At 41.8% G+C, this 13,014-nt stretch overlaps 1 protein-coding gene and 1 long non-coding RNA gene across 15 annotated transcripts in view; one reads left to right on the top strand and one right to left on the bottom strand.

The window, feature by feature from the left end:
* Positions 1 to 13,014, bottom strand: part of LOC129482354 (uncharacterized) — a 110,929-nt gene that overhangs the window by 68,863 nt on the left and 29,052 nt on the right. The window lies entirely within an intron of this gene.
* IQCH (IQ motif containing H) overlaps positions 1 to 13,014 on the top strand; it is a 256,651-nt gene that overhangs the window by 234,744 nt on the left and 8,893 nt on the right. For all 14 annotated transcript variants that reach the window (XR_010120697.1, XM_055278015.2, XM_055278018.2 and 11 more), the window contains one exon: positions 11,262 to 11,323. Coding sequence is in view for 13 of the 14 variants with exons in the window: in XM_055278015.2 (XP_055133990.2) it covers positions 11,262 to 11,323 (62 nt within the window). In the remaining variant the exon portion in view is untranslated. The remainder of the gene's footprint in view (positions 1 to 11,261; positions 11,324 to 13,014) is intronic.

Below are 13,014 nucleotides of genomic sequence, written 5' to 3'. Positions count from 1 at the left end.
TCTGTACTAAAAATACAAAAATTAGCTGGGTGTGTTGGCAGGCACCCGTAATCCTAGCTACTTGGGAGGCTGAGGCAGGAGAATGGCTTGAACCCGGGAGGCAGAGGTTGCAGTAAGCCGAGATCGCACCACTGCACTCCAGCCTGGCGACACAGCAATACTCTGTCTCAAAAAAAAAAGAAAGAAATGAAAAAAGAAAAGGAGCAGATAATAAACAGAAGTACAATAAAAGAGAGAAGAAGTTGAGTCACAAAAATTCTCCAGCAGTATCCTTGCTTTATTTTTCCTGAGATGAGTTTTCATCTTTTCAGACCCTGGTGTCCATCCCTGGTCAGGACTCTTCACTTGCTGTCTTAATTGCCTTTTCTTGGATGGAAGGTTGGTAAGTGGTGAACCAGCATTTATGGAGTGCCTACTGCGTACTGGCCTCTGAGCTGAGCACTTTACTTCATTATCTCATTTATTCTTCATGCCTGTCCTATAAGAAGGTGTTATTTCTACCATATTACAGTGAGGACTTTAGGCTTAAAGATTTTAAGCACTTTCCCAGGGTCATACAGCCAGGAATTTTGTGGAACTGACATATGAACCCATAATTGTCTACAAAGTCAAGCATGATTCTTTGTCTTACACAAGGTGTCCCCTATATAAGCCCTTTTTCCCCTAAGGACTGTTTTCCACCAACTGTCTCTATTTCTAAAATATTACCAACCCAGTCAAGAAGAATTCTGGAATCCATTTCCAATATATCCCCTCTAGGTACCTCTTATGTATTCTTCAGCTGGAGAAACACAGACTTCTTTTCATAGCCCCTATGACTATCTCTACATTAAAAAGGAGAAAAAAAAATTTAACAATTAATTTCCTTAAAATTTTATTGCCTGTTTGGGTTATGCTGAGTCTAAAAAAAAGATCATTTACCCAAATTCCAGAGTAACCTGCTCCCACTCTTGGTTGAGTTTAACGTGGGTGCTCATTCCAGAAAAAGAAAGTAACATTAATAACACATCATTGTCAGTGCTACCAAAAGAAGAATCCTCAAAAGTCCTTATTCTCAGCACTGTTTTTCTTCCCATTATGATCACAGACTTTCAAATGATGTTCTTGTCTGAAGTCCCAGGGGAAAAAAGGGAAATGAGATCACTCTATGAGTTTATTTTTCCTTGACATATATGGGAAGGGAGCATTGCTGAATTTGTTAGCAACTTGGTGGGTCTCATTCCGGGTACTTCTCTAATGCTACAGAATACCCCACTGACTTCCTAATGAAATGAAGTTGTAATGAAAGCCATATGGAGAAAGGCGTCATGTTTACTGCCTGCACCAGTGTGGGGCGGGGCTGGTGTCACACATACATAGGCAGTGCGCCACCATCCTAAATAGCTCCATAGTCACCAGCAATTATTTCCTCTGGCCAGGGTATTGCCATGGTGGGGATCATTTGAGCTGCTCACAAATATTCTGATTCTCCTCCTTCCAGGCACATAACAAAACTGTATTTCCTCAGCCCTCCTCCTGAAGTTGGGCATGGCCACATAACTTGCTTTGGTCAGTGAAATATAAGCAGAGGTAATACGTGTCCTTGTTCTGCAGAAGCCTGTGGGAGCCACTTCTTGAGTTGCCATATCCTTTTTCCTGCCTTGGAAATCACGGAACCACATTGAGACAGAGCCTCCTTCAGCCTGGGTCCCTGCATGTACTCACAGTGATCAAAGACCCATGCCAACTCATAAGGGAAATGGAGCAGGACCAAGAACTGCAACTTTCATTGTTAGAAACAACCAGTAATTTTGTTGAATTACTGCAACATAACCCAGCCTAATCAGGTTATACTGACATTAGTATCAAAAGAAGATGCTGCTACAACAGAAACCTAAGATTTTGGTACTGGCTTGGTAGTCAGGCAGTGAGTGGCTGGGAAACTGTTAATGGAAAGCAGAAGGATGACAATTCATGTTATGAAGTGGTGAAATATTTGGCAAAACTAATACCTGCAATTACTTGGAAGGCAAATAATATACCTAATGTACCTACAGCTCTAGGAGAAACAGTTGGAAATTTTAGTGTTAATGGTGTATATTAGGCATTGCCGACTGCATTTGGCAAGGTATTATACAAAAAATATGAGCTTCTGAATGAATCAGACATCTTGCAAGCAGAAATGAAAGGGAATAGAGAGATCTCAGAAATTTGGCACTTTGCAAAATGGGAAAAGCTGAACTGATTTTAAACCTCAAAAATGAGAATTTTAAAAATTGAAGAGACATTTATTTACACAACCAAAGCCAATTAAAACTCAGCCTTGCAACGTGAGTCAAATTAAAGGTATGACTATACCCTACTATTAAAACCTCTGAATTAAAGCATCTCAGAGTATGAATCCAACAAAGATTATGGCATCCAGTACTGTATTAGTCTGTCCTCATGCTGCTATGAAGAAATACCCAAGACTAGGTAATTTATAAAAGAAAAAGGTTTAATTGATTCCCAGTCCTGCATGGCTGGGGAGGTCTCAGGAAACTTACAATCATGGCGGAAGGGGAAGCAAACACATTCTTCTTCACAAGATGGCAGGAGAGAGAAGTGCCAAGCAAAGGGGGAACATCCCCTTATAAAATCATCAGATCGAGTGAGAACTCACTATCATGAGAACAGTATAAGGGTAACCACCCCCATGGTTCAGTTACCTCCCACTGGGTTCCTCCCATGACATGTGGGGATTATGAGAACTACATTCAAAATAAAATTTGGGTGGGGACACAGCCAAACCATATCAAGTACATATTTTCATTTAGAAAGACTCTCTCAGGAAAAAGAGAACAGAACAAAAGGGTAAAAAGAAAAAGGGTATAGCTCTCCTACTGAAGCCTCATAGGCTTAAGATAACTGAAATTAAGAGAGAGGCATAGAAGCAAGAAAGCAAAGAAATATAGAAAATTTAAGAAGTATCTAGAAAAGAACTCCATGTTGTAGCTATTGCTACTTGTAGCTGATTGAAATCAAACAGATTAGAAACCAACTAAGTTCTTGAAAGAACTCAACGTCAAGAGAAATCTCAGTCTGGATTAAAAGAGACTGTTGCTGCTTAAGACTTAAAACAACCCTTGGGCCCTCAACTATCTACAGGCAGGAAGTGGGTGAGAAAGTTTTAAAATTGCTAAGGATGGCTTATGCCTGTAATCCTAGCTGCTCAAGATGTTGAGGCAGGAGGACTGCTCACTTGAGGCCAGGAGTTCAAGACCAGCCTGGGCAACATGGCAAGATCCCATCTCTTAAAAAATTGCTAAGGAAAATATAATCTCTAATATTCACTTCAGATGTGGCCCAAGGACAATTACGGAAAAGAAATAAAATCTCAGAAGGCAGAGTCAAGGACCACAAAGAATAGTGTCTAAGCTCATGAAGCAATTGGTATCAGAACTAATCAAGGAACATTTCCCACCCAAAGGATAGGGGCCCTGGAAATGTCTGCCCAGTGGGATTTCAGAATTACTACAAAGCCCTGTCTTCTGTTTTTCTCTCTCATTGTTTCTCTTTCCAAATGGAAGTATTTATTGCAGTTACCCAGTCCTGTTCCACCAGTTTTTGAATAGTGAGGACTGAATAGATAATTTTGTTTTTTTTCTTTATAGTTCATGGCTTTTCAGATCAAGAGAGCCAGACCTGATCTAGAAGATATCATGGATCAGCCATAGTTATTTATATCTGATAGCATTTTATACATTGTTAAATATTTTCACACATTTTGTTTCATTCTTGCAATAACTTTGAAAGGTAGACATTTTCATTCTGATATTATAAATGAGGAAGCTGAGACTTAAAATGTTAAATCACTTTGCAAGTTTACTAGCAAAAAAGTTATTTATTATGGTGCTTTCTAATAACTAGCTTGAAAAGAATTTTACACAGAAGTAAAATTTTAAATATCGTCGAGCGGGGAGAAACATGGATAAACACGAACAAAAAGATCTATAACCTAAGATGCTACATGGGAAACGGGCCTGAGTAGGACAGTAATGGGGAATCTGATAGCCAGGGAGTAACACATAAGCATATTGTGAAGGGAGATTCTGGGGTACATAAGTAGACTGCAGTTGCCTGGGGAAAATGTTGCTAACATTGAGGTTTACTTTGGTGAGCTGCCTAAGGGTAGACTCTTACATCTCTCACATGTAAAATAAAATACGGAATTGTTTTATGGGATAAGAAAAAACAGCTTTGTGTAAGCCTTTCATTTCTGTTGTTTCCTCTGGATAAGGGCTAAGAACACTCCTGGTCACCTTTCTTAGAAAGTTATAAATATCTTGCCAAACCTACACATTCTGACCATGACAAGGTAGCTTGTAACCAACTAACTCACTAAAAATGATTATAAAGGCTGGATTGAGATATATATAAAACAACTGCTTGAAGGCATTGAAGGGCAACTAAAACAGTCCTTAAAAGAACAGAAGGGCCAGGCACGGTGGCTCACGCCTGTAATCCCAACAGTTTGGGAGGTCGAGGTGGGTGGATCACTTGAGGCCAGGAGTTCGAGACCACCCTAACCAACATAGCGAAACCCCATCTCTACTAAAAATACAAAAATTAGCTGGGTGTGATGGCCCATCCCTGTAATCCCAGATACTCTGGTGGCTGAGGCACAAGAATCATTTGAACCCAGAAGTTGGAGGTTGCAGTGAGCCAAGATAGCGCTACTGCACTCCAGCCTGGGCGACAAAGCAAGACTCCATCTCTAAAAAAAATAAAGAAAGAAAGAACAGAAGCATCTAAGGTGAGAGTCATATTCCCCTAAGTTTTAAGGGACATTTACAAATGTGTTAGGAAATAAATCTAAACAGATTTTTTTCTTGACCTCATGACCTTGATCTCTTGACCTCGTGATCCGCCCGCCTCGGCCTCCCAAAGTGCTGGGAGGCGACAGAGCCTGGAGTTCAAAACTGTCAAACTGTTTGAGACTTGAGATCCAAAATCCTAGAACAAAGGTGATCAAAGGGAAGTGAGCCCAAAAAATTTGTGTGTGCATGCCGTTTAAATCCCTAATTGACTCATACCTGGTAGAATGAACAGCTCAAGACTCCAAGAAATCCAGAGGAAAAATATAACAGTAGCTGGGAGGCTAAAGATCTGGCAGATATTTCAAAAGTCACATGATGTTAGGAGTTCATGTCCTGCTAAATTGAAAGGGTCCTGATAAACACTTCAAGCTTCCAGTGGAGACTTCAAAAGGACCAAACTCTAGGAGTAAGGACACTTCCCTAGGAGAAAAACTAAACACAAAGCATGAAGGAAAACCTTTAAATAGACCAGGTCCAGCAACAGCTAAAATCAACCCTTAGTCCAGGCGTAGTGGTTTATGCCTGTAATCCCAGGCATGGGATTGGGAGGCTGAGGTAGGTAGATTGCTTGAGCCCAGGAGTTCAAGACCAGCCTGGGCAACATGGCAAAACCCTGTCTCCACAAAAAATACAAAGATTAGCAGGGCATGGTGGCACACACCTGTAGTCCTGACTACCTGGAAGGCTGAGGTGGGAGAATCTCTTAGGCCTGGGAAGTTGAGGCTACAGTGAGCTGTGATCATGCCACTGCATCCCAGCCTGGGCAACAGAGTGAGACCCAGTCTCAAAAAAAAAAAAAAAACTTTTAAATACAAAAATAAAATAAAATCAGGGGCTGGGTGCTGTGGCTTATGCCTGTAATCCCAGCACTTTGGGAGTCCAAGGCAGGCGAATCACAAGATCAGGAGTTCGAGACCAGCCTGGTTAGCATGGTGAAACCCTGTTTCTACGAAAAAAAAAAAAAAAAAAAAAAATTAGCCAAGGATGGTGGTGCGCACCTGTAGTCCCAGCTACTCGGGAGGCTGAGGTAGGAGAATTGCTTGAACTCAGCAGGCAGAGGTTGCAGTGAGCCGAGATCACGCCATTGCACTCCAGCGTGGGTGACAGAGTGAGACTCCATCTCAAAAATAATAATTATAATAATAATAAAATAAAATAAAATCAACCCTTGATACATCAAGATGAGCTGTCAGTACTCTACTTGTCTGCCAAAAACAAAAATTTAACCCTCTTTGAAGGAAGATATTATCTAGAGCTGCTACAATTTTCCATCTTTAATGACCACCATCCAATAAAAAAAATAAGGTATATTAAAAGAAGGACCAAATCATTGAAAACAAAGGGGAAAAAAATAGAAAAAGATCCACAGGTGATTCATATATTGGAGTTATGAGACAGGGACTCATAACTCCACCGATCCCAGCCACTCTTCAACATAATCTTATGAAAGCTAGAAGACAATGGGAACATAATTTTAAAGTATTGAAAGAAAAGTCTCTGCCATCCAAGCATTCTATTCCCAGCAGGAATAGAGTTTAAAGACAGGGACTTTAAAATAGCTAGGACTAATATGTTCAAGAAAACATATATGTTTGTAATAGGTTCATGTCACCAAAGACCTAGAATCAGTTTTTTAACTGAAATGGAAATTCTGGAACCAAAAATTAGTGTGACAAAATTAATAATTTAATATATGAATTTAATAGGTTATCAGAACAAATGACTAGTGAACTAGAAAACAAGCCAGTAGAAAAAAATTCCAACTTACACACAGGGGAGAAAATGATGACAATGTAGAAAAAGGCTTCAGAGATACATGCAACATGGAGGAAACAATCTAACTTTCCTGCAATTAGTGTCCCACAAGGAGAAGAGAGAGTGATTTTAAATAAATACTGGCTGAGAATTTCCTACAACTAGTGAAAGACATCAAAACACATATCCAACCTCATTCGAAAGCACTAAAAACCTCAGGCAAGATAAATATAAGGAAAATCACACCTGGGAACATCATGATTATACTCCTGAAAATTGAAGAGCAACAGAAAATCTTTTTTTTTTATTTTTATTTTTGAGATGGAGTCTCACTCTGTCACCAGACTGGAGTGCAGTGGCGTGATCTCGGCTCACTGCAACCTCCACCTTCCGGGTTCAAGCAGTTCTCCTGCCTCAGCTTCCTGAGTAGCTAGGACTACAGGCACGCGCCACCATGCCCAGCTAGTTTTAGTATTTTTAGTAGAGACAGGGTTTCACCATGTTGGTCAGGATGGTCTCGATCTCTTGATCTCATGATCGGCCTGCCTCGGCCTCCCAAAGTGCTGAGATTACAGGCATGAGCCACCGCACCCGGCCGAGAAACAAAATCTTAAAAGTAGTTAGAAAAAAATTACTTTACCTTCAAATGAGCAATAAGACTGCTAGACTGCTAGCTAAGTTTTCTTTTTTTTTTCTTTTTTTTTTGAGACAGAGTCTTGCACTGTCTCCTGGGCTGGTGTGATCTCGGCTCACTGCAACCTCCACCTGCCAAGTTCAAGCAATTCTCCTACCTCAGCCTCCCGAGTAGCTGGGACTACGGGTGCGCACTACCATGCCTGGCTAATTTTTTTTTTTTTTTTTTTTTTTGTATTTTTAATAGAGACAGCATTTCACCATGCTGGCCAGGCTAGTCTCAAACTCCTGACCTTGTGATCCGCCCGCCTCGGCCTCCCAAAGTGCTGGGATTATAGGCGTGAGCCACCTATCCTGGCCACTTTTCAACTTAATCTATGAAAGCTAGAAGACAATGGGAATATAATTTTAAAGTATTGAAAGGAAAGTCTCTGCCAACCAAGCATTCTATTCCCAGCAGGAAAAAAAAATCCAATAAATATCCCACATATCCCTGGATACGAAACTTCTGTGAATTTGTTCTGCATAAGGGGATTTGATGCCCGATCATTACTAATGCTCCTTCTCAATATGGAACTATTTTTAAAAGGGGGATATAAAATTATGAAATGGGAACCACTTACTGGAAAGGATTTGTTATATTTGTGTTAACCATAGGTCCCTAGAATAGCACTGTCCAATAGAAATATAATGAAAACCACTAATGTAAACCACAGAGATAATTCAAAATTTTGTTGGAGCAACATTTTTTAAAAGTAAAAGAAATAGGTGAGGTTAATTTTTAAAATATATTTTATTTAATCCAGTATATTGAAAATATTGTCATTTCAGCATGTAATCAGTATGAAAATTATTGAGATAGTCCTACTTTTTTTGTACTAAGTCTTTGAAAGCTATGACACATCTCAATTTGTACTATTAGCTTTCAACTTCTCAGTTGCCCCATGTGGCTATTGGCTACCATATTGGACAGCACAGTAAGGATGCAAGAGATGTACTAGGCAGTGGTTCTCAACCCTAGATGCCCAAGAGAGTGACCTCAGTGAGGAGCTATAAAGAATGCAGATGGCACAGTGGCTCACGCCTGTAATCCCAGCACTTTGGGAGGCCAAGGCGGGTGCATCACCTGAGGTCAGGAGTTTGAGACTAGCCTGACCAACATGGTGAAATCTCATCTCTACTAAAAATACAAAAATTAGCCAGACGTGGTGCCATGCACCTGTAGTCCTAGCTACTTGGGAGGCTGAGAAAGGAGAATTGCTTGAACCCAGGAGCTGGAGGTTGCAGTGAGCCAAGATCGTGCCACTGCACTCCAGCCTGGGTGACTGAGTGAGACTCTGTCTCAAAAAAAAAAAAAAAAAAGAATGCAGATGCCCATGCAGGGCTGCGATTAGGGTAAGGTAAGTGAGGCACTCTTCCTGAGCACAGAATTTAAGGACACACACACACACACACACACCTCATTAACATAAGTAATATTTTAGTGCAATATTTTAACAATCAAAATTACTGCAAAAAATTCATTAGGAATAAAATATCAAAATTTTTAATGAAAACAGGACCAGATTACTGATTTTTTCCTTTGCCTTGGGCTCCAATATGACTCAGCATGGCCCTACACCCATGGCCCACCTGAGACCAAATAAATCAGCATTTCTGGAAGTAGGGCCCAGGCATTAGATGACTCTAATGTGCAGCCAGTGTTGGCAGCCACTGTTTAGTCCACTGTCTGCCCTAAAGCTCAGATTTCTTGATAAAGTGGGAAGTTGATGTGTGGTCGTAATTCTGGCGTGTGATTTCTTTTACCAAAGCCCCAAAATATAGTTTCCTTTTTTGAGCTTCCAGTGATGGGAAGTTCACAGCTTCACAGGGCAGTCATTTCCACTGTTGGACAACTCCAGGGTTACCTCTTATTTATTTGGAGAAAACTGTTACAAGATAATTTTCAAAAAAAAAAAGGGTAAAGCCATGCCTCTCCTACAGATATGAAAATAAACACATGATAAAGATTTTATTTAACAGAAAGAACTGCCAGGCACAGTGGCTCATGCCTGTAATCCCAGCACTTTGGGAGGCTGAGGCTGGGAGGATCACTTGAGCCCAGGAGTTCGAGACCAGCCTAAGCAACATGGCGAAACCCTATCTCTATCAAAAAACATATTCAAAACTTAGCTGGGTGTGGTGGCACATGCCTGTGGTCCCAACTACTGAGGAAGCTAAGGTGGGAGGATCACCTGAGCTTGGGGACATCGAGGCTGCAGTGAGCTATGATTGAGCCACTGAACTCCAACCTGGGTGACAGAGTGAGACCCTGTCTCCAAAAAACAAAACAAACAAAAAGAGGGAACTAGGCAGATATTATAACAGGTTCAAAAGAGAATCCCAAAACAGACATCTTTATAGATCAGGAATATTGAAATTTGCACAATGAGGCAAAATAGGTTTTTCCACAAGAGGAACAGGAAAGGGAAATCAACAGAGCCTTTATCGGACTGGACAGAATTTGCTTGTCTATCAGTTACCTATACTTTAAAGAATTGTAAAATATCTCCCATAGAATCAATCTGATAAGGCAGCAGGGAGTGCTATAGACCAGCAATTCCCAACCTTTTTGGTACCAGAGACCGGTTTCATGGAAGACAATTTTTCCATGGACGTGGAGGTGGGGTAGAGGGAGTATGGTTTCAGAATGAAACTGTTCCACCTCAGATCATCAGGCATCAGTTAGAGTCTCTTAAGTAGCATGCAACCTAGATCCCTTGTTTGTACAGTTAACAATAGGTTTCCCGCTCCTATGAGAATCTAATGCCACCGCTGATCTGACAGGAGACGGAGCTCTGGTGGTAATGCTTGCTTGCCTGCTGCTCACCTCCTGCTGTGTGGCCCGGTTCCTAACAGGCCACAGGCCTGTCTGAGACAGATCTGGTACCAGTCTGCAGCCCAGGGATTCAAGACCCCTGCTATAGACAACACATAGTTTCCCATTGAAGTACAAATTATTTTCCACATAACAAATTGCTACCATATATACATATATAATTTTTTTTTTTTAGACGGAGTCTTGCTCTGTCGCCCAGGCTGGAGTGCAGTGGCGTGATCTCGGCTCGCTGCAAGCTCTGCCTCCCGGGTTCACGCCATTCTCCTGCCTCAGCCTCCCAAGTAGCTGGGACTACAGGCGCCCGCCACCACGCCCGGCTAATTTTTTGAATTTTTAGTAGAGACGGGGTTTCACTGTGTTAGCCAGGATGGTCTCGATCTCCTGACCTCGTGATCTGCCTGCCTCAGCCTCCCGAAGTGCTGGGATTACAGGTGTGAGCCACTGTGCCGGGACAATTTTTTTTTTTTTTTGAGATGGAGTTTTGCTCTTGTTGCCCAGGCTGGAGTGCAATGGCGTGACCTCGGCTCACTGAAACCTCTGCCTCCCAGGTTCAAGCGATTCTCCTGCTTCAGCCTCTGAAGTAGCTGGGCCGCCATGCTACTTTTCACCATACAACATTTCTCCATGTTGGCCAGGCTAGCCTCCCGGGTGAGGTCAGGAGTTCAAGATCTTGGCTCACTGCAACATCCGCCTTCCAGGTTCAAGCGATTCTCCCGCCTCAGCCTCCCAAAGTGCTGGAATTACAGGCATGAGTCACCGTGCCCAGCCTCCCCTATATTTTTTTAACCCATCACTCTTAGAACAGTGGTTTTCAAATTTTGATGTACACAAGAATCATCCAAGAAGTGAGGTAAAAGACAGATTGCCTGCCAAGTCTTCTGAGCTTGCATGATGTCCATGAAAATGCCTTTTTAACAAGCACACTAGATGATTCTGATGCAGGTGTTCTGAGGACCATACTCAAAAAGCACGGTTCTAGAACATACTTACTCCAAATTCTAGAGGCAGCCTTTTCAAATGTGTTCTCATAATATCTGAAGGTAGCTCTAGATTTCAAATCAAATCAATCTTAGTAGTCTTTCTGTGCCAGTAACATTTTCTGTACTTTGTTTCTCAGATAATATACTATTTCTTTTCTCCCCATTCAAATTTTACAGGACAGGCAAGGAACTGTTTTTATATTATATGAGCACCTGAAGAGACACAAGTTGGGAATGTTGTGAGTATGAAGTGTATCTGTGAGTTGTAATAAGCTAAGGAAATAGACAATCACAACTAACAAGAATGATGCTTCTCATGCACTTTAATCAGCATGCTGATTAAATATAGAAGTCTATATTTAGATCTTCGGGTATTTTATTTTATTTTATTTTATTTTATCTTATTTTATTTTATTTTATTTTATTTTTTTGAGATGGAGCCTTGCTCTGTCACCCAGGCTGGAGTGCAGTGGCGCAATCTCAGCTCACTGCAACCTCCACCTCCCGGGTTCAAGCGATTCTCCTGCCTCAGCCTCCCAAGTAGCTGGGATTACAGGCATGTGCCACCATGCTCAGCTAATTTTTGTATTTTTAGTAGAGATGGGGTTTCACCGTGTTGGCCAGGATGGTCTCGATCTCTTGACCTCGTGATGCACCTACCTCGGCCTCTCAAAGTGCTGGGATTACAGGCGTGAGCCACTGCGCCCAGCCTAGGTATTTTATAAAATGACTTTAGATGTGTCAATGGGGGTTTATATAATTGATTAATTACCTGAAATTAATGGGTAAGGTTTAGACTTAACAGCATATTATACCCAAATGCATACACAGATAAGGTACATCAGATCTCACTGATGGGGACCCAGCTCAGTTGTCCTGCCTGTGGAAGGCAGTTGTCATTCTGGCTTACTTAGAAAAGTGCTCTGTGCTCTGGTGACTTCACATGATGTCCCCCTAGCAGGCAGGATCTGTAGCTCCTCCTCAGATCCAGTTTCATTCTGGGCGCAATCTTCTCAAGGTACGCATGCACTGAGCACAGGCTGCTGGCAACACTCGGAGGCTTCCGCACTTCTCCCAGATTTCCCTCTGGGATATTTGGAGCCTAGCAAAGTTTCCTCCTATCTGGGACTCAGAATTTTAGAGCCACAACCGTGAGTCATCTCTTATTTTGTATCTTGGCACATGGTTACTTGGTACCTTTAAGTCATCCTACCTAATTGGGAAACTGTCTCTGCCCTGTATTTCTCTTCCTTGTAACCTCTACGGCAGTGTAGACATTGTGGCCTCACACTCAAACACACAGAAACATATACACAAAGATCTGGTCTCATAAAAACTAACCAAATAAGAGCCAATTCCTCTACTAAGCACTGAGGTTCCTATGTGGCCTCAGTCCCTCCCTCCCCAACCTCCCCTACACCCTACTATGGTCAGTCTCCTGGAAACTGATCCAAAGAGGTGCAGACTACAACAAGCAAATGGCTGCATAGGACAGGCCCCAACTTCCCTATCCAAAGTATAGTCCTTTGTTCTGCCAAAGCATTATCAGTTATAACAGGCCATTATCAATACAGTGATATTCACCCTCATCGATCCTTTTGAACTTAGGCAAATGTTCTGGTTTCTTCCCCTTTGGAACTAGAATGTGGCTACAATTTAATCTGGCACTTACAGTCTCAGATGCTTCCCATCACCTGGGAAGGGAGGCTGGCTGTTTGAGTCCTCCCCTCCAGTTTCAGTCTTTCCCCAAGATCCCATAAACATGCAAAACTTATTGGGTCTTGTTAAGAAAGTCACTTCCCTAGGGACTCTTCACCCATTTGTCACATTGCCCTGATAGCAACAGAAATGAGACCTCAATCCATAACATACCAACAAGCTTGCCTTCATCTTCTCCACCTAGGCCTTCACATCCAGAATGATAACAGAG

This window comes from Symphalangus syndactylus, chromosome 5 (genome assembly GCF_028878055.3).
Source record: "Symphalangus syndactylus isolate Jambi chromosome 5, NHGRI_mSymSyn1-v2.1_pri, whole genome shotgun sequence".
Lineage (NCBI taxonomy): Eukaryota > Metazoa > Chordata > Mammalia > Primates > Hylobatidae > Symphalangus > Symphalangus syndactylus.
This window is presented reverse-complemented; position numbering and strand designations above follow the sequence as displayed.